Below are 27,795 nucleotides of genomic sequence, written 5' to 3' on the forward strand. Positions count from 1 at the left end.
CTAAAGGAACGGAAGGTTCCAGATGATTGGAAAAGAGCACAGGTAGTCCCAGTTTTCAAGAAGGGTCGTCGAGCAGATGCGCAAAACTATAGGGCTATATCTCTGACTTCGATCTGTTGTAGAATTTTAGAACATGTTTTTTGCTCACGTATCATGTCATTTCTGGAAACCCAGAATCGACTCTGTAGGAATCAACGTGTATTCCGAAAACAGCGATCGTGTGAGACCCAACTCGTTTTACTTGTTCATGAGACCCAGAAAATATTAGATACAGGCTGCCAGGTAGATGCCGTTTCCTTGACTTCCGGAAGGCGTTCGATACAGTTCCTCACTGTCGCCTGATAAACAAAGTAAGAGCCTACGGAATATCAGACCAGCTGTGTTGCTGGGTTGAAGAGTTTTTAGCTAACAGAACACAGCATGTTGTTCTCAATGGAGAGACGTCTACAGACGTTAAAGTAACCTCTGGCGTGCCACAGAGGTGTGTTATGGGACCATTGCTTTTCACAATATATATAAATGACCTAGTAGATAACGTCGAAAGTTCCATGCGGCTTTTCGCGGATGATACTGTAGTATACAGAGAAGTTGCAGCATTAGAAAACTGCAGCGAAATGCAGGAAGATCTGCAGCGGATAGGCACTTATGCAGGGAGTGACAACTGGCCCTTAACATAGACAAATGTAATGTATTGCGAATATATAGAAAGAAGGATCCTTTATTGTATGATTATATGATAGCGGAACAAACGCTGGTAGCAGTTACTTCTGTAAAATATCTGGGAGTATGCGTATGGAACGATTTGAAGTGGAATGATCATATAAAATTAATTGTTGGTAAGGCAGGTGCCAGGTTGAGATTCATTGGGAGAATCCTTAGAAAATATAGTCCATCAACAAAGGAGGTGGCTTACAAAACAGTCGTTCGACCTATACTTGAGTATTGCTCATCAGTGTGGGATCCGTACCAGGTCGGGTTGACAAAGGAGATAGAGAAGATCCAAAGAAGAGAGGCGCGTTTCGTGACAGCGTTATTTGGTAAGTGTGATAGCGTTACGGAGATGTTTAGCAAACTCAAGTGGCAGACTCTGCAAGAGAGGGGCTCTGCATCGCGGTGTAGCTTGCTGTCCAGGTTTCAAGAGGGTGCAAGGTATCGAATAGGTTGCTTCCCCTTAGTTATACCTTCCGAGGAGCTCACGAATGTAAAATTAGAGAGATTCGAGCGCGCACGGAGGCTTTCAGGCAGTCGTTCTTCCCACGAACCATACGCGACTGGAACAGGAAAGGGACGTAATGAAAAGTGCCCTCCGCCGCACACCGTTGGGTGGCTTGCGGTGTATAAATGTAGATGTAGATGTAGACCTCAGTTGAAGGAAGCATTTTTTGGTGGATGCTGGATCCGACAGTAGTTCGACACAGGTGGGGAGCAGAAAGACATTCGACAGAACGTCAGTGCTGCAGCTTCATGTGGCTAATAGTTCGAAGGTCGTGGTGCGCAGATATTCCGCACGAACCTTAGAGCTGTCGTCTCCTCACCAAGTAACATGAACGTTTAACGTGACGGATGTCACGGTACCAGGACGGTAGTAGGAATTGACTTCCTGCATCGCACCCGCCTCTCTCCGGACATACGACATGCATCGTCCATGCATACAGGCCGCCACATCCCAGGTCTATTCGCCCTAACAACCCCATCTCTGTACGGAACAATACACTGCCCACCCGCGCAGCAAAACGGCGATAGTACATACATTGACACACTCAGAGAGCGCGCCACAGTGGCAGGAGGACTGCTGTTGGGACGCCAGCGCTACAAAAACTGCTTCACAAATTCCACTGCACTCTGCACCGAGAACATGTGTCTTCTACAATGCATCGAAGACACATTTGCTACAGGCGCTCTATAGTGCAAGCGTCTCAGTCCCATCTCATGCACCCGCCTTCCGACAAGGGCGAGGAAACGCCCACGACCCCCACCCATGCCGATCGATACTGCCCACAGCCCACGCACACAACACCGGCCAACGACACGCCTTAGTATTGCGCAATACGCCTCGATACGTAGGTATTAAGATGTAGGGCTCACGTAGACTACAGAGTTCAAATGGCTCTAAGCACTATGGGACTTAACATCTGTCACCAGTCTCCTAGACTTAGAACTACTGAAACCTAATTAACCTAAGGAGATCACACATATCCATGCCCGAGGAAGGATTAGAACCTCCGACCGTAGCAGCAGAGCGGTTCCGGGCTGAAACGCCTAGAACCGCTCGGCCACAGCGGCCAGCGACTACAGAGTTTTTGTTTTTAATTTATTGGATTTTAGTACGTGCCCATACAGCCATCTCAACAGTGGAATATCAGTTACGACAATACGAACGTAAGGACAGCACAACACCCAGTCCGCGAGCGGAGAAAATCTCCTACCCGGCCGGGAATCAAGCCCGGGCCCCTACGGTTAGCAATACGCCGCGCTGGACTACAGAGTTCTTAACACAGCTACCCGGTACCAGTATACGAGATTTCAAGCACTCCATAACATGCGCATCCATATTCACTGTGACTGACTGTAAGATGGCTTACCTACAAATTCCTATGCACAAAGGCGAAACGCGAAAACACTGAAAAATAAGTTACATTCACTTCGAGTGAAATATTACTAATTTTGGGTTGAGGGAAAAAAAAAGACTATGACAAAGAAAAAAGTATTAGCCCTAGTGTCTGTGATTCCCAATAGACAGAAATATGTTATTTTAGCGGATTAAGAGAAACCGATACATTTTAATTAAAGGCGCCAACAACACAGAAAGTCTAGTTGAATTGTTTTCAAAGAGCGTTACATTCTAACATTTCTAAATCATGGAAAAGCCCCTGGCAGATGGTTGGGTCTGAAGAAAGTCATGTGGTTGCCTCATGAGCTCGTCTTTTGGCTTTCTTTTAGTGAGTTCAGGAGTATCCCTATACAGAGACCAGATGTATTGATCATTCCAATGGCCTTGATACCTCTGCTTCATTAGAGTAATTTCCTGATGGAATCTGTCCCCACGTTAAAGAGTGACATCTCAACAAAAAGGAGGAAAAAAGTCAGGATGAGAGTGTAGAAAATGCACCTTAAGGGACATACTGCATCCGAGTTGATAGTATTTTTGCAGGCGTACTGCCATAAACTGAAACTAGTTATCATGCCTTTTGTTGCGTAAAAATCCATGAACAACACCCTTGAAGGCTTCCCAAGTTTTCTTTCCCGTCCAAAAATTGATCAAACACAGGATCCTTTACAAGTTGACGAATTTGTGGCACAAAAAATACCTTCCTTAACCTTTCCATTACATAATGTAGGAAATATGCCTCTTAAGTACTTAAAGGCCTGTGCTTCTTAGTTCACTGCTTTGATAAAAATTTTCATCAACCCCAGCTTTATACGTAGGGCTGGGAGAATAACATCTCTCAGCAGTAACATTTTTCTCCCTAACGTTAAGATTTATTACCCGCCACTGTGACTGAATATGTGATTTTCTATTCCTACTGTTCCACATACACAAAAAGCAGGAGTACTTAGTGAAGCCTAGTTGCTTTCCTAAGAGAATAGCGATGACTTTTAGATCGCCACAAATTTTTCATTTGTATTCAGCATATTTGAGTCGAGGAAGGCTTGCATTTTTGCATAAGTCCCCTTCATGTGAACCACATGACCAACAGGAATAGAAAGGAGAAAGTTGCCGTTGTGAAGTTATACAATTCTCGGACTTAGCTTGGAGGAGTCCACTAATAGCCTCCATTCAATAGGATCATGGTTGAAATTCAAAGATTTCATCAAACCATTAATACCGCAGTAAACAGCAAGATTATTTTGCTTCCCAAAATAATGAAGCAAATTCCTGTGACGTTGTCTGTCATGTGAGATCCTGACATGTTAAGACTCCATTTCTGTAATCTTGACCCTAAAATTTCTGCTTTCTCATTTGAAAAATCAAGGTCTCGAATGCGATCACTCAATTGGGATCGACTCAGTAGATGTGGTCTATTATCTCTTTTCCCAAAACCAGTGTCACGGGATGTGTTAAGCTGCTTTTCTACTCCCATACTGTTTTCATCTTCTGTTTCCACCTTTACGTTTGGGGTTGGGGTAGGAACTGGTACAATATTTGAATGTGGAATAGGTCGAATAGCAGATGGGAGACTTGGCTACTGAATTGCTCTTCTTTTCTTTCATTGCCATGCCTGCCTTTACAGGCAGATATATGGCAGTCATCTACAAGAAGTGCGAAGAAAGTAATGACACTGACAACACTGTGAGTGATATCGCAACACTTCGATGTTCTACTTGTGTAGACTGGTGTGTTCATCCCTTCCAGATGCCCAGTCGCAGTTTCAGCTCTGTACAGTCATCACGTGACTTTTGAGAGCACCGTCAGTGAAGTTGTGTTTCTGTTGTGTGTTATGAAAATGGAACAGAGGACTTTGGAGCAATGTCATGCCATCCAGTTTTGTGTTAAACTAGGGAATTAGCGAGTATGTCTTTTGAAAAGTTGAAATAGACCTATGGGGATCATTCCTTATCAAGAGCACAACTTTTATATGACACAAATCACTTTTGGAAGGCCGAGAGCACGTTGAAGATGAACCTCGAATGGCTCTGAGCACTATGCGACTTAACTTCTGAGGTCATCAGTCGCCTAGAACTTAGAACTAATTAAACCTAACTAACCTAAGGACATCACACACATCCATGCCCGAGGCAGGATTCGAACCTGCGATCGTAGCGGTCGCTCGGCTCCAGACTGCAGCGCCTAGAACCGGACGGCCACTCCGGCCGACGAAGATGAACCTCGCTCAGGGACACCTTAAACTTCAAAAACTGACGAAAAGGTCGAATAGGTGTGTTCTCCTGTAAGGTCAGACCAACGTTTCAACAAGGATGATGGGTGACTTGTTAAACTTTCATCGTACATCAAATTTTGATCGAAGTTTTGCACATGTGAAACGTTTGTGCCACAATGGTGCCAAAAAACTTTACCACTGAGCAGGACGTGCTGACCATCTTGAGCGGATTGCCAATGGCCACGAATGGTTCAGTCATGTGATAACAGGTGAATTCTAGATTTTTGAGTATGATCCTGAGACAAAATGAGAATTGGCGCACTGCGACATCTCCTCGACTGAAAAAAGCTCGAATGAGCCAATCAAAGTTCAAGACACCGCTAATTTGTTTTTCTGACAGTAATGGTATCGTGCATAAGGAATTTGTTCCTCCAGGTCAAACTGTCAACCAAATTTTTTACAAAAATGTCCTTGCAAGACTCAGGAAAAGGGTGAATCGATTGAGACTGGACATGGCAGACAAATGAGTGCTGCATCATGACAACCCCCCCCCCCCCCCTCCCCATGTAACATGGCCATTTCCATCACGGAATTTTTGACCTCAAGAGGCATTCCTGTTGTTCCATACTTCCATACTCCCTCTCCCCCCTCCCCCATTCATCTTATCTGAGTACCTATTTTTTTTTCTTTTCTCCTAAACGGACGTAACTACTTTGACGGGGATAATATTGTTGTTTGAATAAATAAAACTTCGGTAGGTAAAAAAAATCGGTCTCATTACTTTTCTTGCATAGCTCGTATTTGGCCTGTAGGCTCCCGCCAAACCACAAGAGACAGCAAAAGCCGGAGATGTTTTTTTTTTGTTTTAAATTCTTTTCAGCCATTCTCGTAGTATAACTCAACAAGAGTTGCAACATATATGTGGAGCCCATGACTTATCGTCGTCCCCTACCTCCATACCTCTTCACAAGAGGTGTCAGATTTCATTTCTGTGAGGAAAATGTTATTTCAACACAAATATAACAAAAGTTATTCACTGTATTTACACATTTTCGTGGCATTTTAATAAAGTTTACACCCAAAAAGACTCAAACAATCAGAAAGACTGCACTAATTACGACAGAAACGGTATTGAACTTGCGTTCACAGCAACGATATCCATGTTCATAGCCTACAAACAGCTAAAAAAACATCGTGTTTTATTGGTTGACAGGTGTGCCAGTTTCAAAAATAATGTTTTCCCCAAACAGAAAAATGTACCGGTACACTTTAAAAAATGACTTATTACTTTATCGCCAATACAAGAGCTAACTCATCATTTTCATGATTATTTATGAATTCAACAGCTGAAAATACATAACAGTCAACTATTTTTGAGCCAGAAATATTTTTCACAATTAGATTTTCACTCTGCAGCGGAGTGTGCACTGATATGAAACTTCCGAGCAGATTAAATCTGTGTGCCGGACTGAATGATTCCTTTAATATCTTCGGAAAGAACACATTTTATGAATAATGACATGTATGAAGACAGTTGATTTTATTAATTTCACCATCTATTCCATGAGTCCACTTTCCAACAGAGAGCATGCATATAGTATCACCGTCACACATGTGCCTGTGCACCGTAGATGGAGCAATACTCAAAGAGGGCGCGGAAGTCAACAGATGTCGCTCATGTAGCAGTTGCCTTTGTGCATGCATCTCCACATCCATTTTTGGGATAAAGTTAGCAATGTGAACTAGCAAACTCCAGTGCAACACACTCATCTGATGATGACTGAATGGTTTTCAGCCAAAATATTGTGGTAAGAAGTCGTTATCTGGCTGCAATTCCAAAACTTCATGGAATAAAGGAGGTTACTGGAGCCTACAACAGACAGAAAAATAGTGTATTAGTTCTGTGTGTTACTTCTACTCTTCTTATTCATATATATGATTTGTGCTTTCTTCCATGCCTCATGAAGAATATACAAAAAACAGTGTTTAACAATGGAGCTACTTTGGCAGAGAATTCTATACAAATTCAAAAAGGTATCCAGTTGGACCTTATCTTTGAATTGCTGCCAACTTTTCAGCATGAAATGTGACTGTTTTCTGTTGCTTGTTCTTAACATTCTTGCAGGATGTCAATGTTTTTTACTCTGATGGCCCTTTATCTGCCGCTCATGTGGGCTGTGCCTTCATGTCTTTTGTTGACATGAAACACCATCTCTTGCCTGCCACATGTGAGGTGTTTACTGCAGAACTGATATTAATCCATCAAGGCCCCTACTTTATTAAATGGTCCTCACTCACCTAAGTTTTGTTATGTACAAACCCAATGAGAGCCTTCAGACTATAGCTTGTTGTTTTTCCCACCATCCTTTGCTCTCTGCCAGCCATCACTCTTTCACTGATCTTGGTGATGCTGATTGTTTGGTTGATTTCCTTTGGGTCCTTGGCCAAGTAGGTATCCCGTGTAAAAACCTTGCTAATTGTGTGTCTGGGGGAGGGTGTGGTCACCCCCCCCCCCCTCCCTTTTCTCCGAGACCCTTCCGGGAGCAGATTTGTGGCTTTACATCAAATCCTTTTTTGCTCAGTTGTGGGCAGACTCTTCGGAGTCTGTCTAATTAACTTCATGCCACCAAGGAGACTTTCACATGGGGTGTTCTTCTCTCTGCCTCTCCCTGCAGGAATCTACCTTCCTCTGCCCTACTGTTTTTGTATTGGCCATACTAGGATGGCCCATGGGTAAGTCCTTGAATTTTCACTGGAAATTGAGTCCTTCAATTAGTCTACGCATTGATTATGGTATGGAGACCTTGACCTTGCCTCCACACTGGCCAGATTCTCCCTACCTTTTCCCCATGTTTTGTCTGGTCGGTTGTACTGTTTTTTCCCCATTTCTTGTGTCTTCTTCCCCTGGCGTTGCCTCTGCAATATCATGACCATGGTAATGGTATGGTATGATGTGTGTGTCACGATGGGTTGGTGAAATGCTGGTGCCCCACTACACGTACAGTTTCCACACACCCCTGTTCTTTTCTTTTCCAGCAGCTCGGACATCCCTTTTCCCATGTTGTTTGCATGTTATCCCTTCCCCTTGACAGGACTGCACCATTTCTGTTGTCCCTACCTTGATTTCTGTTATCCTTAGATCACGGAACTGATGACCTTGCTGTTTGGTCCCCCACCCCCCTCCCCCTCAAAAAAAAAAAAAAAACAGTCAACAACAAATGTATCTTTTTTAGCTTCATTATATTACAGACAATTTAATTTTAAACGGATATCAATATTTTATGTTATTGCTGTAAAAGTGGATATTGTCTGTTGCCATTCCACTACCTCCAGAAGGAAGAAAACAATACAGCCATAAGGAACAAAATGGTACTTGGGAATTAATTTGGAGCCTAAACAATTGAAAAGGAAGTATATTAATCATTACACCATCAGAAATTAACTTTAATAAAGTGTATATGTATATTGTTGTAGCTACATAGTTTAATTAAACAATTTGATGTATCGGTTAAGAGTCTATACCTGTTTTCAGAAGTTACATACATAGTTTGAACTTCTGCATAACCACTCTGATTTGTTTTCAGTGGTACCCTGAATGATTTAAAGTGGAGGCTAGCATGGTTTCTTAAATAAGGCAATGGCAAATTTACTTTCCCATACTTGTCCAACCTGAGCTTGTACATTTCTTAATGACTATAATCTTCTCATGATATTATGATTTAGTAATAGGTGCTTCAGAAGTACAGTCATTAAATCAGGAATGTTACTCAAACACTCAGATTTCCAGACTGAAAATTATTTCAGCACAGTGATCAACACCTTCAAGCATCAGTGGACCAATGATGAAACTGATGAAATCACATCATACAGTGGTATATTCACTGCTCAGAGTAACTTCACACATAGTGATTCATACTGAGAATCCCCAAAATTTGCTACTTCACATACCAAATTTCATCAATTTCAGGCTTTGTGAGAAAATGAAGAATCAATACAGTGTTTTACGTCCTTCCCCCCCAGGGGGTTCATGGTTCTTTCATGAGTTCCTGCATGGCACCCACGGGCCCCAAACTATTGCAGCCCAGTCTTTCTTCCCAGGCTGCATTTCCTTCCCCATGCCCCTTCCTCCCCATCCTCCATCTCTCTCTCTCAGTGTTCTTACTTATGTCAACATGGCTATCCACCTGGTTTCCTGTGTTCCTTGTGATTTTGTTTCTCTTGCCTTTTCTCTTTCATCTCATCCTTTTTGGTGTCTTTGGTCCCCCTTTGGGGTTTGAACTCTACTTCTTAGGGTCTTAGGGTGAGCCATTTGGGGAAGAACTCCCTCTAGTGCCTATGGATGGATTCCTCTTCTCCCTTTCTTCCCCTCTTCCTTCCCTGCTCTAGTCCCCACTAGGCCACCAGCACATGTAGCCAGTCCATGTAGTGGGACTGTTTGCACCCATCGGGCTGAGCCCCCTGGCTACACAGGGATCACACCTGATACCTGAGCTATTGTCTTCCCATGTATGCCTAGGAGTGGTTGCTTGTCCTTCTGGAACATTGGAACTCCCAGCAATGGCCACCGTACCAGAAAGCCTTGCTGTAGCTGGGATCGGAGGGGGTGGTATCGAGGCAGATATCTGCACATGAAACGCATGAAGCTCCAAAAATCTGGCCATTCTCCTATGGCTGTCTCTTCAGGTGGTAACAGATCATTGAATGCTGCTCTTTATGACCCTGCAGCCTTCCCTTCCCTGGCTGCACCCTGGGAGGAGAATCAGGCTCACCAACTTGGAGTGAAACATTTTCCCTGCTACCTGGTCTGTACTAGGACATCCACTTCCACAAAGCCACTATTTTGTTGTTGTTTTGTTTTTGTGGAAAATATTGAAGACAAGCATGGCAAAGTGGAGTCTCTCAGTAAGATGCAATCAGGTTCCCTGCAGTCAGCTTCTTCTGCCACCCAATCTACAGCTCTTCATGCTTGTGATCATCTTGACAATGCCCCAGTGTCTATTACACCTCAACAGTCTCTGAATATGCTCCAGGAAGTCATTTTTCTTTGGGGCCTCATCCTTCAAACTGAAGAGAAACTTCAGCTAATCTGAAATGAGAGAGCGTTCATTTTGTTCAACGTGTTTAGAAAGGTCATACGGACAACTGCATCGATACCAGCACCTTTATTCAAGTTTTTGAGGGAGAAGGTTAAGTTTTAGTGTTATTAGTTTGATGTGAAGCCGTATGTCCCACCAACCACGAGGTGCTGCTGGTGATTGCGTTTTGGGCACATGTCTTTCCGATGTACGGTGGACCCTCTATGTGGTGACTGTGGACACTCACTGCATGAGAGCAGCCTCTGTGTTATGCCCCTGTGCGTATAAACTGTCATAATCATCACTCTCCATGCTCACTAGATGGTGCGGCTTACAAGAAAGGAAAGAAGATACAAGAGTATAAGTTCCTGGATTGTCTATCTTCTACTGAAGCTCATCAGAAATATGACTAACTCCACCCTATGTTGATGGCTTCTACTTTTGCCTCTGTTACATCCTTCCTGTCCTCTCTCTTCCTTATCGCAGCCCCATTTCCCTCTCCTCTCCCCTCCTTTGTGGTTCTCATGCTCCCCCCTCCGTGTGCCACACCAACTCCCTGGCCAAAGTGCCCCCATTCTCTAGTGCCCACTGGTGATCCAGAGAAAAAAAATGGTTCAACTGGCTCTGAGCACTATGGGATTGAACTTCTGAGGTCATCAGTCTCCTAGAACGTAGAACTAGTTAAACCTAACTAACCTAAGGACATCACACACATCCATGCCTGAGACAGGATTCGAACCTGCGACTGTAGCGGTCATGCAGTTCCAGACTGCAGCGCCTAGAACTGCATGGCTACTTCAGCCAGCGGTGATCTAGAGACTTGCTAACACAAACACAACTTGACCACAGGACAACACACAGTCTGTGCACTCCAACTTTGCCCACTCTGTTTCAGCTCTGGATCTTGCAGAAACCTGCTCTCCCTCCCTTCCGCACCCTCCTCAACCTATGAAAGAGAAAAGGAAGAAACGACTCCTTCAGTGCCCCCAGAGGTACCATCTCCCCCTCGCAACCTGTCTGACATCTTATTTACGGATGTCACCTCTTTGTCATTGCAACATACGGTGACCCAGCAGCATGTTGTGGTTACCCAGCAGTGTGATTGCCTGCAGCCTGTTCACCTCCCATTTGGATATCCACTACATCATTATTCAATAGAACTGTAATGGATACTACCGTCACCTCCCAGAATTGCAATCCCTTATTGCCTTTTACTCAGCAGCTTGTGTCATTCTCCAGTAATCTTATTTTACTGATGCTCACACACTATCCCTTTGTGAGTTACGTGCTTTCTGTTGGTATCAGGTCGGCCCTTTGAGGACTTACAGTGGTGTCTACACATTGATGCATACAGATATTGACAGTACACGGATCCCACTTCTTATCACATTGAAAGTGGTTACTGTTCTGTCCACTTGGGCTCTGCTATCATGATTGGCAATCTCTGTCTCTCTCCTGACAGGCCACATACATCTGCTGCCCTAACTGCCTTCATTCAGCAGCTCCTTCATCCTTTCATCCTCCTTGGGAATTTTAATGTCCATCAAACTTTGTGTGGCAGTGCTTCTTCATTTAGTCAAGGGCTCCGCATTGACCAATGGACCATGACCTGTCCTTTCTTAATGATGATTCCTCCACTCATTTTAGTGCTGCACTTTCTCTGCCATTGATCTTCTGCTCTCTTCCCCTCACCTTCTTCCTTCCTTACACTGTTCACCACATGATGACCTCTGTAATAGTGACCACTTCCCATAGATTCTCTTATTCCCTTCCCACCTCTTGATGACCATGTTTCCAAGCTGAACTTTCCATCATGCTGATTGGCCTCTACATACCTCCCAGGTTGTGTTTTCACCTTCCTTGTCAGGTTATATTGACGAAGTTGTCTGTGATCTGTCCAATAAGATAATCCACACTGCCGGCCTTACTGTTTCCACTTGACAGGTGCTGTTCACCATCAACCAGTTCTGTGGTGGAGCATGGCTATTGCCATAACTACCCCTGACCATTGTCATGCCTTGCAACATCATAAGTGGCACCTGTCCTCCACCAGTCCTATGACCTATCAACATCTTCATGCCGAAGCCTTTTACTCAATCAAACAGAGCAAACAGGTGTGTTGGGAATGCTTTGTTCCCTCTCTAGATTCTTCTGTCCCTTTCTCATGGTTGTGGGCTACACTACTTGCCCTCCAAGATTGTCAGCAGTGGCTATCCATTCCAGGCCTTGTTCTTCCAAGTGGCCTTTGTGCAGACCCATCAGTTCTCACGGAACACCTTGTAACCCATTTTGTGACAGATCTGGTGTTAGCCCCCTATCCAGCTGCCTTCCTTCTCCAAAAACAGCAGGCTGAAGCTTTCTGCTTATATTTTACCCCTTGTCAGGTGGAATCCTAAAATGATCCTGTCACTGAATGGGAGCTTCTTCTGGCCCTCTCTTCTTCTCATGATTCAGTTCCTGGCCCTGACTCCATCCATAGCCAACTGCTTCAAAATTTCAATCCCCCACAATGACAATATCTCCTCCAGCTGTTTAACTGTATTTGGCTCCAATGCATTTTCTCTCTCAGTGGAGAGACAGTATTGTGGTTCGTGCTCTTAAGCCTGCCAAGGACCCATCATCCCTCGATAGTTACTGCCCCATCGGCCTGACAAATGTCCCCTGCAAGTTATTACAATGAGCAATGACTCATTGGCTCTATTGCATCCTTAAATCTTGGGATTTCCTTATCAGTGTGGTTTTTCAGAGGGAAAGCCTCTGATTGGTCACCTGCTTTAATTGGAAACCATAGTTTGGCAGGCCTTTTCTCAGTGCTGCCATCTTGTTAAAGTTTTCTTTTATCTTCATAAGGCTTACAAGACAGCTTGGTGCCATCATATCCTCCTTATGTTTCACAATTGGGAGCTTCAGGGCCCCTTCCCAATTTTTATGTGTTCCTGTCCCATCAGTCATTCGGAGTCCAGGCTGTCACTGTTCTCAACTCGCCATGGACCCAGGAGAATGATGCTCCACAGGGCTATGTAATAAGTATCCTTCTTTTTCTCGTTGCTATTAATGGACGTATGGTCACTGCCAGACCATTGGTCACCCCTGCTCTGTATGTCGATGATTTCTGTACTTGGGCTAGTTCCCACTCAGTGGCCTCTGTGGAAAAACAGCTCCAGCGTGCCATCCAGTGTGCTTCCATGTGGACACTCGCACATGGATTTCACTTCTCTCCCCATAAGAAGAGGGTGGTGCATTACTGTCACTGTACTATGGTCCATCCTGATCCAGAGCTCTACCTCATTGGCCAACACCTGATCATGGTCCCCAGTCCCATTTCTTGGGTCTTCTTTTTGACAACAAGCTTACTTATTTGCCTCATATCTGTCATCTGAAGGTTGGCTATTTTCATGAAGTCAGTGTTCTTGGCTTCCCTGCCCACACCTCTTGGGGCACAGATCATTCGACCCTTCTCTGCCTTTACTGGACTATGGTTGTCCAATTTATGGATGAGCTGCCCCTTCCACAGTTTTCCTCTTGGACCCAGTTCACCATCGTAATATCCGTGATAAATAGCCTCTTGGTTGATGCTGGGACCCCTCCCGTTTCAATTCAGCGGTCATCATCACTAGCTACTCTTCCTCTGCTCACCCCTCCTATTTTATTCTTTGTGGAGTATTGAATAGCCCACCCTTCAGTGGGTTTACTGGTTGGGCTCCACCTCACTTCTGTCCACAGTGACTCCATCTTCCATCCTTGTCCTCTTTCTCACATTCTTTCCCAACCATCCCCCCTTGGTTAGTTCCACAGCCTTGGATTTGGATGTATCCCCTCCAGGGACCAAAAGGGTCTATCACCTCAATGGTGTTCTGTTGTTTGTTCGGAACACTCTTACAGGAGTTTCAGGATGCCATTGTTTCGTATACTGATGGCTGTAAACCCACTAATGATGTGGGATATGCCTTCATGTGTTCTGCTGGCATGGAACACCATCTCTTGCCTGCCTCATGTGAGGTGTTTACTGCAGAACTGACAGTTGTTGTTTACTGCAGAATTGATGACCATCTACCATGCCCTCTGTTTTATTGATTGGCCCTCCGTCACCCAAGTTTTCATGTGTATTGACTCAATGAGTGGTCTTCAGGCTATCACTCAGTGTTTTCCCATTACCACTTTTTTTTGCCATCCACAACCTCCTTGTTGATCTTTGTGATGCTGCTTGTTTGGTTGATGTCCTAGCCCCCTGTTCCCCATGACCTCTCCAGGGCCACATTTGTGGCTTTACATCAGAGCCCTTTTTTCTCAATCATTGGCTGACTCCTGGGAGGCTATCCCCCTGTCTAATAAGCTTCATTCCATCAAGGAGACTCCTGCCATGTGGCTTTCTTCCCTTTGCCTCTCCTGGCAGGAATCTACCATCCTCTGCCATCTTCGTATTGGCCATACTAACCTGACCAGTGGTTTTTTACTTTGCAGTGAGCCATCCACCCCCCCCCCCCCCTCCCCATATGTATTTGTGGGGCTCCACTCACGGTGATCCATATTTTCGTGGACTGACCCCACCATTTTGGCCCTTCACACTAAATATGCCCTCCAAACTTTCTTGTCTTTGGTGTTAGAGGATGGCCCTTGCATGGTTATGTCTGTGGGGTTGTGTAAACTTGTCTAGTGTAAGGTACCTAAAGGATGCTGTATTCTTGGAATGCTATACAACAATTCAAGCAAATCACATTAATAGTTTTTATTACCATAGAGAAGATTGACAATACTTAACTTTGAGTTTACAATGGTGTCACAAGCAATGGGGGACGTGCAAACAATGAAAGTCCTTTGCTGTATACAAGGTCCATGTAAGCAATTGCTATGGATCACATGTCACTGCTGTCATAGTGCTCTCCTAGTATGGTGCTAATACTGCACTGGTCTGAGAGTCCCGGTCTGGTACTGTGCTAATACTGTCTGCTTGCAGCTGGCAGGAGCAGCACTTATATTCTCTTCAGGTAGAGGCTACTCCTGTTGTGGTGTGTTGCTTGTCAGTAGGCTATTGGCCGATGTTGTCTCATGGCCTTCTCTTCTCTTGCATTGTTCTTCTTCACGCCGGCACTTTTCATTATGCCGTAATAATGTCTGTCCTTGGTTTTCTTCATGAAAGTGATTTGTACTCTCAGGTATAAGTCTTTGAATTTTCCTCTGTCATTTAAGTCTGCCAGTTATGGAGGCCTTCACCTTGCCTCCACTCTGACTAGGTTCTCCCCGCTTTTCTCTGCATTTTGTCTGATCTGTTGTGCATTTTTTTCCCCATTTCTTGTGTCTTATTTCCCTGGTATTGTCCCCTTTTTATCATGATAATGGTATGGTGTGAGTGTTGGCACAGGTTGGTGGCAATGCTGGTGTTGCATCATGCATAGCGTTTCTGGGGCACCCCTGCTCTCCCCCCATTCCCACTCGCCCCCTGCTGTCCTGACATCCCTTTTCCCTCGTTTTTTGCACATTATCCCTTCTCGTCGACTGGGCCATTCTGTTTGTGTTGTTGCTCCCTTGATTTCTGCCATCCTAGATCATGGGACTGATGACCTCACTATTTGGTCCCCTCCCTCAAGTCAACCAACCAACCAATTGTACATTTGTATTTGAAAGCTACTGAATGGTCTGAATATTTTACAAATGCAATACAAACATGCATGGAAGTAGCTTCTGAAATATGGAGCAAAGAATGTTCAACTTTAGAGACACAACTTTTACAGGGGGTGGTTGCACAATAACATCAGTGATTTTACAAACCACTTGAGATACAACCATTTTCCAGTTCCCTCTTGGAGTGGAATCAAGTCCCCCAGTTCCTTAAAACCTATATATCATGTTTTATAAAGTTAGTGCATGTAGAGGACCCTTAAGTAGTCCTTTCATCCACCATTTTGAAGTGCCATCCCAGCATCTATGTTATTTTGACAAAAGGATTTAAAGTATAATATCCATCTTTACTTGCCTAAGCCCATATTTTTTCCACATTAAATACAGATTTATTAGTTCAGTACTTTACCAAAACCCATGAAAGATAACAGAACCTGGTGGCCTAGTACAGTTTCTGTGTGAGTACCAAATTATTATTCCAGTTTGGGCATGGTAACTGCAGTAGAGGCTAAATATTTTCTTGACTGTCAGAAGCTAGGTAGAGAAAGTGTAATGGTAACATTTTATGAAATATAATGGTAATTGATAAAATAAAGGCAGAAGCAGAAACTATGTTACTTCTCACTAATATAAGTTTAATGAAAAGAGTGCAAACCCTCACCTGTATCTCTACAGTTTCTTTAAAATTAGAATAAAAGTGTCACACTGCAAAACATAGTTAATGAGTCATGTTTTTAAAAGTGTTCTGGAAGCCATGTAATTACCAGAAGGATCATTGGTTAAGAAGGATCATTGGTTAAACCTAGTCTGACAAAAATGCAGACACTGCAGTAATGAATAACTTATGTTAGTTGTTTCTACCTAAAAAGCATCAGTACCTAAGTACAACTACATTACTTTAACAGATGCTGGATACCAGAATGTGATAATATAACAAATCCTGTGTATGATGCTTCATGGGTATCTACAGCTGTGCCACCTGGGAAGGAATGTATACGCTATGCACCATATGACAATAATACTTCAGATGGTACATGTCCTAGTAATTTTACCAAGAAAGAAATTTCTTGTGATCATTTTGTCTTTAAAGATGATGAATGGACTATTGTGAATGAGGTGAGTAGAATGAGCCTTCATTATACTGTAATAATTTGTTCTTCTGAATGTGTTCTTATTAGCTTTCAGTAGGTCTCATCATATAGATGTATATTTAATGGATGAGGAATGAATGAAATAAGTAAAGTAGCAGGCTGTGTAGTTGTGTAAGCAACTTCTGAATTCAGTTTTGGATTTACATAAATGTAGATATTTGGTTCATATGCATGTGTTTTGTATAAGACCTGCTGTAATTGCTGTGTATCAGTTAAGCAGCCAGATAACATATCACACAGTCTAAAACTAGGAAATTGAAAATTACAATTAGACTCAGAACAGAATTCATGTATTCTAGTGCAAAACTCTACCCACTGCACTAATGGCACTGTGCAGTGACACAGCTTTGAATGAAGATACTTGTTGTACTTTCTTTGGTGTCCATTTTCTATCAAAAATATCTAAAATTAAGTATATAAAACTTCCGACTTTTCTTAAGAGCAGGTAACAATTGAAAAGATAATTCTCATTTATTGTTTCATATCTGTTGCACTCAGATGGTACAATAAGTGAGAATCATCTTAAATGTCAAGATAGTTGTTGTTTCTGTCAAGATGAATGTGTCAGCAATATTGAATGTCAGAAAGGTCTCATTTTTAATTAAAGTTTGTTTTATATTACTTTTTCAGTGGGATCTAACATGCCCAGAGAACCTATGGAAGTTATCTCTGGTGGGAACTGTGCATTTTGCTGGGATCCTTATAGGATCCAGTATATTTGGACTTCTTGCTGATAAGTAAGGATGGACCATTCCATAATTACTTTTGTATTTTACCCTGTACTATGACTCAATAAGTAAATAGTTTTGAACAGTTATAATAGCTTACTATCTATATTTTGTATAATTTTCTGTTTATTGTGTTCAAAGTGCCTGAGAATTACAATATTTGCCATGCTATTGGACTGATTGGTCTAAGAAAAATGATAAATATTTTATTTGTGTGCCCAACTAATTACAATGCAATAATTTTTATGAAGATATTTCCCCTAGAATACTTCAGATGTGAATGACAGTCTTAAATCCTGCATGCAAGCTGAGGATACTCACTATTTCAGCTTCACTTCCATTTTAATTCTGTGTTCCTGGTTTTCTTGTAAGGTAGATTATCTGTATCATGAGATTGGGTTTGGTCTTCAAGTGTTTTCTTCCTATGTAGCCCCATTGTCTCCAATGCATGAAAATTTGTGAAGAAATCTGTAAGAAACTAACCTGCTTATGGAGATATTTATTGACTCATCTGCCCTGTCCTTTCTGTTGGTTCTGCAAAGTCCAAGTAATAGAAGACATGTAGATCTCAATAGGGCTCACATACTTTTAAGAAATTAGCTGGCCAGGATAAATAAGCAACAACAGCAATCCAAGATATGTAGTGAGCCAGAACAAGAAAACTTGCAGACCTGAGGGTTCCTTCTGAATTCCCATCTTCCCAGGTAACTAATCAGGCAGTTGTTACTGGGGAAAAATACAAAGTACCCCACACACATATATCAGTGTTGGTTCATTGCTGTCCAATGCCTGCTTCAAGTCTAGATTCAAGCTGCTGAAGAGTGATTTTATGTTAGTTGTTTATGAGCAGATTCTACATTGGTTTTGGATACAAAATCCATTTTATCTTACTAAATTTGTATATTTTTATAAATTTGCATCAATCTGGCATGAAGTAATAGTAATTTAATAACATATGACACTTAAATCAATGTTAATTTTCATTGGGTCCTGCCTTTGGATAACTGATGTTAAGATTTTAATACCGTATCAACTTTGTTATGAATAAAACTGTCTAGATCACTTATTAAAATTTGTTTATTGCTAAAGGAAGAAATTTTAATAAGAGATCCAGACTGTTTTATTCAAAAAATACTCACAATGATCAGACTCATACAGGAAATTCATTTCGTATATTAGCAACTTGTGTATGAATGACAGTTTCTCTCTTGCCTCTACTTGTTTTGAGGTGTAAGAAAATCTGTGTCTTGGTTTCTTATCATTGCAGCATTCATAAGATATATTTACTTCTCCAAACCTGTGGTACTGCATTTACTATGATCAAATTTCCAGAACTGCTTTTCTTCAGATATGAATGAATTTAAATGCTGCCTGTATTAGTTCAAACTTCCAGAGGTGCTTTCCTTCATATACCATATTGGCCCAAATATAATCTGCACCCTTAATTTGTGTGTGGAAAAAAGTTGTCACATTGCCCACATAAAAAATTGTTCAAAAAATAGTACCCTTAGTTGCATTTTCTTGTGTTGGAATGTTGCTAAATTACACAGATACAATCACAGTCTTCACTGGTTTCACTGTTAAAATCACTACTGATACTTTTTTCATAACTGTAAGGAATTTTATCTCTCTCTTTCCAAAGCATACTGTCATTGCTACCATTCACGGCACTGGAAATGAAGCACATCTTGAATACTTTGATGATAGAATCTGGTGATATTTTCCACCATGAAGAGAGACTCCAGGCATGCATAAGGCTGACTGATGGCTTTTTAATCTTGCCAGGTGAAGTGAATACATGATCCTCTTCTAAATGCCACTTTGAACACCATTTTCACATATGCACTTTAAATGGCTAGTTTACATTGACATCAACCCCCTACAGCTTTGAAGCCATACTGCCAGGTATAATGGTTAGATCTGTCTTCAATGCAGCAACTCTATTCTATACTTCAAGTGTGATGTGAACTTTAAAGGAAGCCACCATCAGCACAGCTCTTTTACTGAGCAGTGCACCGAGTATACAACTCCAAACAGTAGCTAGCCACTCCATCACTAATTCTGTTATCATCCAGCATTTTTCTTGACAATGAATCATTAACGTCTCAGGGAAATTTGCCTTGGGCAAAGTTGTACACTTCAGAATAACGTAGGGGAGACGGGACTGGGTGGGGAGGGACAGCTTTCCTCCCTCTGCAAAAAGCATCTCATCTGCATCACCCATCAAGTGTAGACTGTGAGAGAGTTGCTACCATATTTGGATCACACCCCTCTGAAATTTGATGAGTTTCTTGGCAAAATCTTCTGACAATCTTTGTGCTAATGAAGACTTTATCAAAGAGAGATTCCTCTTGTATTCATAAATGTGCAGCATCAACTGATTCAGCCACAGAATTCTGTCTTTGCAATTTCCAAGGCATTTAACTGTATTATTTGTTGAGAGATAGGAATTCCATCTTTAAAAAAAAATATAACTCAATCTTAAACTTAATTACATTTCCCAGCTTTGGTCCTTCTGTAGAATTTCCTTGATGAAATGGCAGTTTGCATATTATTCTTCAATGTGATCCAATGCTGCACATTAGATTCATCCAAACTATACTTTTTGCAAGCTTCATTACGTGTTGTACTCTTTGCAAAATGAGTAATTGCAAGTTTGAAATTTGCATAATAACTGTGCCCAATTCTGATGTTTGTTGATTTTATTTTTAGTTAGAGAAAAAACTTTGCCTGTTCTGTCATGTAATTTGGAAATTTGTGGTAAGGACTATGGGACCAAACTCCTGGGGTCATCGGTCCCTAGGCTTACGCACTACTTAATCTGACTTCAACTAACTTACGCTAAGGACAACTTACACACCCAAAATAATGTAACATAGAGCATGATAGTAGTCATTAACAAAATTAAATGTTAACAATCAAAGACAGTTACATTGTTTTCTCATCTACAATGATTAATTCTCAAAATTTAGAGCAATGCATTTGCCAAATTTTGAACTAAGGAACAAGCACTAAAGTTGAAGTTTCTGTCATATGGAGATACACCAGTATTTTTAGAATTGTGCAAATAAGCCATGTTCAGATTTTTCATTGCCTAATTTATCATAAAATACCAGGTGTACCGGTATGAACTGAGTGTTAAGACACAAATGTGTCGATTTGAAACATTTGTTGTGAACGAGCCTTAATTTTTTTTGTTTGGTTGGTATGACATCTGTCAAAGGTATTTAGTATACATAAAGTCATGGAACAAACAACATCATATGTTTTCATCATGTTAACAATGTTGAATTTTGTACCAGAAAGTGATGATTTGCAGAAAGCATAAATTTTTTGTTTTCATTTGAAAAAAAGTGCTGCAGAGTCACATCGAATGCTTGTCAAGGCGTATGGTGATTATGCTCTATCAGAAGCAACATGCAGAAGGTGGTTCCAATGGTTCAGAAACAATGATTTTGATGTAAGAAATGAAGAATGTGAAAGACCACCAAAAAAGTTCGAAGACACCTAATTGTGAGCAATATTGGATGAAGATGATACTTTGAGTCAGAAGCAAATGGCAGCAATGCTAAATGTTGCACAACAAACAATTTCTGACCGTTTAAAAGCTATGGGAAAAAGATCCAAAAGTGTGGAAAATGGGTGCCACATGAACTGAATGAAAGACAGATGGAAAACCGAAAAACCATTTATCAAATTGTGCTTCAAAGACATGAAAGAAAATCAGTTTTGCATTGAATTGTTACTGGCAATGAAAAATGGATTTATTTTAAGAATTCTAAATGGGAAATACCATGGGCTGATTCCGGACAACCATCAACATCGACTGCAAAACCAGATCGATTCGCCAAGAAGACAATGCTCTGTGTTTGGTGTGATCAGAAAGGTGTGGTGTATCATGAGCTTCTTAAACCCAGTGAAACTGTGAATACTAATTGCTACAGACAACAAATGGTCAATTTGAACTATACATTGATTGAAAAAAGACCAGAATGGGCCAGAAGGAATGGCAAAGTAATTTTTTTACACGACAATGCACCTGCACACAAAGCAAAACTGGTTCAGGATACAATCAAAATACTTGGCTGGGAGCTGCTACCCCATCCGCCGTATTCACCAGACTTGGCCCCTTCTGACTACCATTTGTTTTCATCAGTGGGACATGCATTGCTTGAGGAACACTTCGATTCCTATGAAGAAGTCTAAAATTGGGTGTTTGATTGGTTTGCTTCAAAAGACGAACATTTCTATTGGCGTGGTGTCCACAAATTTCCATAGAGGTGATCAAAATGTATAGAAAGCAATGGCCAGTACTTTGAATAAAATGTTTTTACTTTTCAATTCAAAATTAATGTTTCATTTTCACACAAAAACGCTCATTTCATACCGGTACATCAGGTATGTAGCATATATGCAGGCCAGTATGGTATAATGAAATGACAGACTGCTTTTATTAGTACGGTCATTTTGTGTCAATTTTTTGAGAGACAATTAAATGCTACATGTGGTTACTTGAGTTCCTGTTGTAATTATTACGCTCATCATTGATCCCTCAGCAGACAATTAACTTGCATATACAAAATATTACTGAATATCTCTATTAGTTTGGTTTAAACTAAAAAATATGGCAGATGGTATAGTGCTTTATTTAAAACAGTTTACAGATAGTTGTATGACTATATTTTGTATTCAACAATATTATGAAAAGGAAAGCTGCTACTCGCCATATAGGAGAGATGTTGAACCACAGATAGGCTTCATCTGACAGAGGCTGCAGTCGCGCGCGCGCGCGTGTGTGTGTGTGTGTGTGTGTGTGTGTGTGTGTGTGTGTGTGTTTTCGACAAATGCCTTGTTGGCCATACGTGTATATTGTGACAGTCTTTTTGTTGTGCCTGTCTGCGACTCAGCATCTCTGCTATATGGTGAGTAGCAACTTCCCTTTTCATAATATTGTTACAGTATATCCTGGATTTTCCATTGTTATGTTTTGTATTCCACTCATATTATTATATCATTTTCATATTCACTCTGATGTAATGATTGTTTAACAGATTTGGTAGAAAGATAATCCTTATCCTCTGCATACTGTTGATGGCTGTATCTGGAGTGGCACAAGCTCTTTCAACTACCTACATCGCATTCCAGGTGTTCATCTTCATCAATGCTCTGGGCTGTGCTGGGGTTTACCCTCCCGCATTTATTATAGGTAGGATTCTCTTCGCCAGTTTCATAGGTCAATATGAAGACTAAACCAATATGAAGGCTGTCATTTCCATACTGTCTTTATGCAAATACAAATGAGTAGACTAGTCCAGAAATGTACTTTGATGATGCTGTTTGTCATGTAACATAGGATGTTCACAAAGAGTTAGCCAACACCATGTCACATTACAGCATGTCTAATAGATTGCAGATACTGTTTCAAAAATATTTTCCAGTATATAATAGGTGAAAGCTGAAACAATCAGATGAAATTTATTTTTGGTGCTAAATGTTGAGTGCAGCAGGTGGTAGTTTAATTAAATGAAATTACTTGAATACGAGAATGGTATAACAGTTTCCAGTGTCAATGACTGAACAGAGAGAGGTAATGTATGAAACATTCTGATGGCATTGGCTTCATGTTAAATTCTAGTTCTTCCCAGCACGTGTCCTGAGATGTCAAAATTTGCCTTTGTTCTAATGAATGTCTTCCCTAGTAACACATTTTGCAATGTTCCTGAGAGAGAGAGAGAGAGAGAGAGAGAGAGAGAGAGAGAACAGAGACGTAAACATACAAATTTAAAACCATCAGTTGATGTTGCATAGAATGAGACTTAGATATTATATGGATGATATTTTTTGGATTTTTAAAATCTTATTTATTTGAGGAGATTGTCACCATATGAGTACCAACAATGTATAAAAATTATGTGATTATAAGACCCCTAAATATGTCATATGGGGATAATTTCTAGGAATAATGACATTGTTTCCATGCAAGATAACAGATAGTGAATTTTTGCAGATCTTTTAATAATGCCATTAGAAATTCCACTAACATTCTTTTCTTTTGCAATTAGAAGTTTATAAACATAGTTTTCACATAATTGAGTATGATAAGATGCAAATATAGCATAAACTGATCAATAATATGCTCTCTTGAATTTATTTTTGACTTGTTCCACATCCCTGAAGATTGTCCTCCAGATGAGGTCTATTAGGTGTGTTTTTTAAGTAAGTGATGTTTTGAAATAAAAATACAGCAAACAGACTTTTTGGAAATTTTATTTTTACATGAAAGCATGTACTTTAATGTACTTTTCTACATAATTCCCAACAATATTAAGGCACTTATTGTATCATATACCAGCTTTGGAATACTCCCTTTGATTGAGAATCCATCCAAATGTGAAATAAGTGCTGCGATTTGTTTTCTTAGTGCTAAAGACCTGAAAGCAGCTGCAATTCATCATGTCAGTGAAATGTATCAAGAAACCATTATGAGTGATGGAATGGTACAGAAATTGGTGGGAGTTTTTAAAGATGGCCATATGAATGTGTATGATGAGGTACAAAGTCGGCAACCTTCCATCATTACTGATAATTTGGTGCAGAAAGTTGATAAAAAAAGTGAGGGTAAACAGACACTTCATGATTTCTGTTTATGTGATGAGTTTCATTTAGTGTCAAGAAGTGTGCTTTATGCACAATTGTGTTGCAGTGGTTGTCTAATCATGCAGCAGATTTTATGAGGATGATATTCAAAAGCTGGTTATGCAGTATGATAAGTGCCTCGGCATTGGTAAAAATTATGTAGAAAATTATATTAAAGTATAGGCTTTCATTTAAAAATAGAATTGATAAAATTCTCCTTCTTTTATATGCACATCAAAAAAGTTTTGCATCACCTCAGTTCTGAGAGTTCTGGAACCTGTACAGAAAATTGGAATAGAGATCAACATAAACATCATTTCTGCCCTTTTTATTGCTCATGAAAACCACACATTGCATGTTGTACCACCATACAGCAAGACTTACAGAGGTGGTGGTCCAAATTGTTGTACCCACTAATACCTCTAATACTCAGTAGCACATCCTCTTGCATTGATGCATGCCTGTATTCATCATGCATACTATCCAAAAGTTCATTAAGGTATTGTTTGTCCAGATTGTCCCACTCTTCAATGGCGATTCAGCGCAGATTCCTCAGAGTGGTTGGTGGGTCATGTCATCCATAAACTGTCCTTGTCAATGTCTCCCAGACATGTTCAATAGGATTCATGTCTGGAGAACATGCTGGACGCTCTAGTTGAGTGATGTCATTATCCTGAAGGAAGTCATTCACAAGATGTGCATGAAGGGGGTGTGAATTGTCATCCACGAAGATGAATGCCTCGCCAATATGCTGCCAATGTGGTTGCACTATCGGTCGGAGAATGGCATTCATGTATCATACAGCCATTACGGCGCCTTCCATGATCACCAGTGGCATACATCGGCCCCACATAATGCCATCCCAAAACAGCAGGGAACCTCCACCTTGCTGCACTCGCTGGACAGTTTGTGTAAGGTGTTCAGTCTGACTGGGTTGCCTCCAAACACGTGTCTTACGATTGTCTGGTTGAAGGTATATGTGGCACTCACTGGTGAAGAGAACGTGATGCCAATCCTGAACGGTCCATTTGGCATGGTGTTGGGCCCATCTGTACCATGCTGCATGGTGCCATGGTTGCAAAGACGGACCTCGCCATGCAAGTGAAGTTGCGTATTGCGCACAGTTTGAGTCATAACATGACGTCCTGTGGCTGCACGAAAAGCATTATTCAACATGATGGCGTTGCTGTCAGGGTTCTTCTGAGCCATAATCTGTAGGTAGCAGTCATCCAGTGCAGTAGTAGCCCTTGAGCAGCCTGAGAAAGGCATGTCATTGACAGTTCCTGTCTCCTGTCTGAACAACATCGCTTTGGTTCACTCCGAGACACCTGGACATTTCCCTTGTTGAGAGCCCTTCCTGGCACAAAGTAACAATGCAGATGTGATCAAACTGTGGTACTGACTCTCTAGGCATGGTTAAACTACAGACAACATGAGCCGTGTACCTTCTTCCTGGTGTAATGACTAGAGCTGATTGGCTGTCAGACCCCTTCCATCCAATAGGTGCTGCTCATGCATGGTTGTTTACATCTTTTGGCAGGTTTAGTGACATCTGTGAACAGTCAAAGGGGCTGTGTCTGTGATACAATATCCACAGTCAACATCTATCTTCAGGGACCGGGATGATGCAAAACTTTTTTTGATGTGTGTATTTATTTCGAAATGGTACTTACTTAAAAAACATGCCACATATGAATCAAATGAATTAAACAGCTGCAGGATCTGCCAAAACTTGGGTACTTAATAATTCTACAACTGGAAAACTTGCTGATGTGAAGTGAAAGAAGATATTGATATAAGTTTGAGGAAATTTCCCCATCTTTTAACCAAAGAGAGTTCACGGAGCCAGCTGTATGATGGCAATAGTGGTGGGTGTGGGAATATTAAATCTGGAAGATTGTGATATTTAACTTTTGTAGTAACAGTTAAGCACCATAATGCACCACCATGTTGCAGCAACTTTTCATATGGTCTCATGTTTGTTTTACTTGTACTGTAGTTTTAAGATTTACACATGTTAGCGTTAGATATCAGGAAAGTTCCTGTGAAGAAGTTTACAGTATAGAACATCCACATTGTCCCATTAGACCCTTAACATTTTATTCTTCAACAAAGCAATGAGACCTTTCAGAGTGTGCACAAACATTTAGGTTAAAGTAGTTCTAAAACCACATCTACTGAGTTTTCTTCTCTGCTAAGTTCATATCAGAAGAACATTTAGAAATACAATTTTTTTCAAATTGACTCTATCTCTTCCACAGTTAACAGACTAAATTTTACAGAACTGCATAATTTGAGGTGCATTCTGAAGCACCACAGAGTTATCGCACCATGATAAATAGTAAAGAGTACACAAACTTCTAGTAACTATAGTGCTACTGATACAATTGACAGCAACATCTTCCCAATTATAAACAACTGTAAGACAGCTTTTAATGATGTAAGGCATTAATGTCACACAAAAAAACTTACAGAACTTAGAGTTCAAGATAAGATGTTAAAGGTGGTTACAGACACTGCAGAAGGTGCCTGATTAGATCGTTGCATAAGTACCAAAATCAAAGGAAACATAAAATGGAGAATAATGCAAACAGCAGAAAAAAGGAAGCATCTTAAGAGTAAATAGGCTGCACCTAAATATAGGACATGACTTAAGTACAGAATACTGTTGGAGCTGCTATTGATCTCTACAAAGGTGCTTTTGTCTTGATAAGCATATATTGTGGTATTGTAGCATAATGTATACACAATTTATTGAAAGAACACAAAAAATAATAATAAAATATAGATATATAAGTGCAGAATTAAAATAAAACTGGAAATAACAATATTAATAATAAATATATGCTATAAAATTTACTGCATTTTGCAATTGTTATTAGTTGTTATTAGTCAATAACGAAAAGGTAAGGTATATTCTATGACCTTATTTAAGCTTAATGCAATTCCAAGCTGAGATATCTTTCTCAAGATATGTTTTAGAGATTTTCCTTAACATAAAAATCCAAATATCTCTTGCACATTGTGCAGCTGTAGATGAAATGGATCAATAAATCGACTTAAAAACATTTGTACTTTAGACTGCTGTTATGGCATCTCCTGCAAATTTTGTTCCTATTTTGTCATGAATAAAGTAAAGTATTTTCTTTTCCTAAGATTTAATTTCTGTTATTTTCTGTATTTCAACAAAATGTTTACTTTTGGTTTTGATTTTAGGAGTTTCCACATTTTTAAACTTTGTCTTGTTTTTGTGTGATTTGTGGATGCTTCAGAGTTCTGATACCTAGTTACACTGCTTTTTGTAATAGTGGATTTTTCTTTGTAGGTATGATACAGAGTTGTCTTTCCTTTGAACATTTCCATTATGCACAATTGTTTGTAGAAAAAAAGGCTAAATGAAAAATAGTGCAGCATCAGAAACTGAGCTAGGGAGTTCAGTTCCCTATTTTTGTGCTCTTCTAGTGCTAAATACTTCCTATGTATGGTGAGATGTAATTCCCATATTGCTATTTGTAGTCTTCTGAAGATAACTGTATAAAAAGTGAGACTTGGGTTCTAGCTATGCCTAATATGTAGAACCAATGATGACTGCAACACTTGTTGATATGAAAACTCTCTGTCTGAATTTAGGTCTGCAATGGTATTAGCACTTTTATTCAGAATTGAAACCATTGGTATTGTATATCATAAACCCTATTTAGGGTCCCTCACAAGTTGCTTTTGTGGCCAGATGGACACTTCTTTTTTGTGATGTTACTGCTCTTGTTTC

General features: G+C 40.7%; 1 protein-coding gene across 10 annotated transcripts in view; it reads left to right on the top strand.

Annotated features, from left to right (window-relative positions):
- LOC126299447 (organic cation transporter protein) overlaps positions 1–27,795 on the top strand; it is a 336,588-nt gene that overhangs the window by 283,657 nt on the left and 25,136 nt on the right. For all 10 annotated transcript variants that reach the window (XM_049991354.1, XM_049991352.1, XM_049991358.1 and 7 more), the window contains 3 exons: positions 16,417–16,627; positions 17,293–17,399; positions 22,442–22,596. In XM_049991354.1, the coding sequence (XP_049847311.1) occupies positions 16,417–16,627; positions 17,293–17,399; positions 22,442–22,596 (473 nt within the window). The remainder of the gene's footprint in view (positions 1–16,416; positions 16,628–17,292; positions 17,400–22,441; positions 22,597–27,795) is intronic.

Source organism: Schistocerca gregaria, chromosome X (assembly GCF_023897955.1).
Source record: "Schistocerca gregaria isolate iqSchGreg1 chromosome X, iqSchGreg1.2, whole genome shotgun sequence".
In the NCBI taxonomy this organism is placed as follows: Eukaryota; Metazoa; Arthropoda; class Insecta; order Orthoptera; family Acrididae; genus Schistocerca; species Schistocerca gregaria.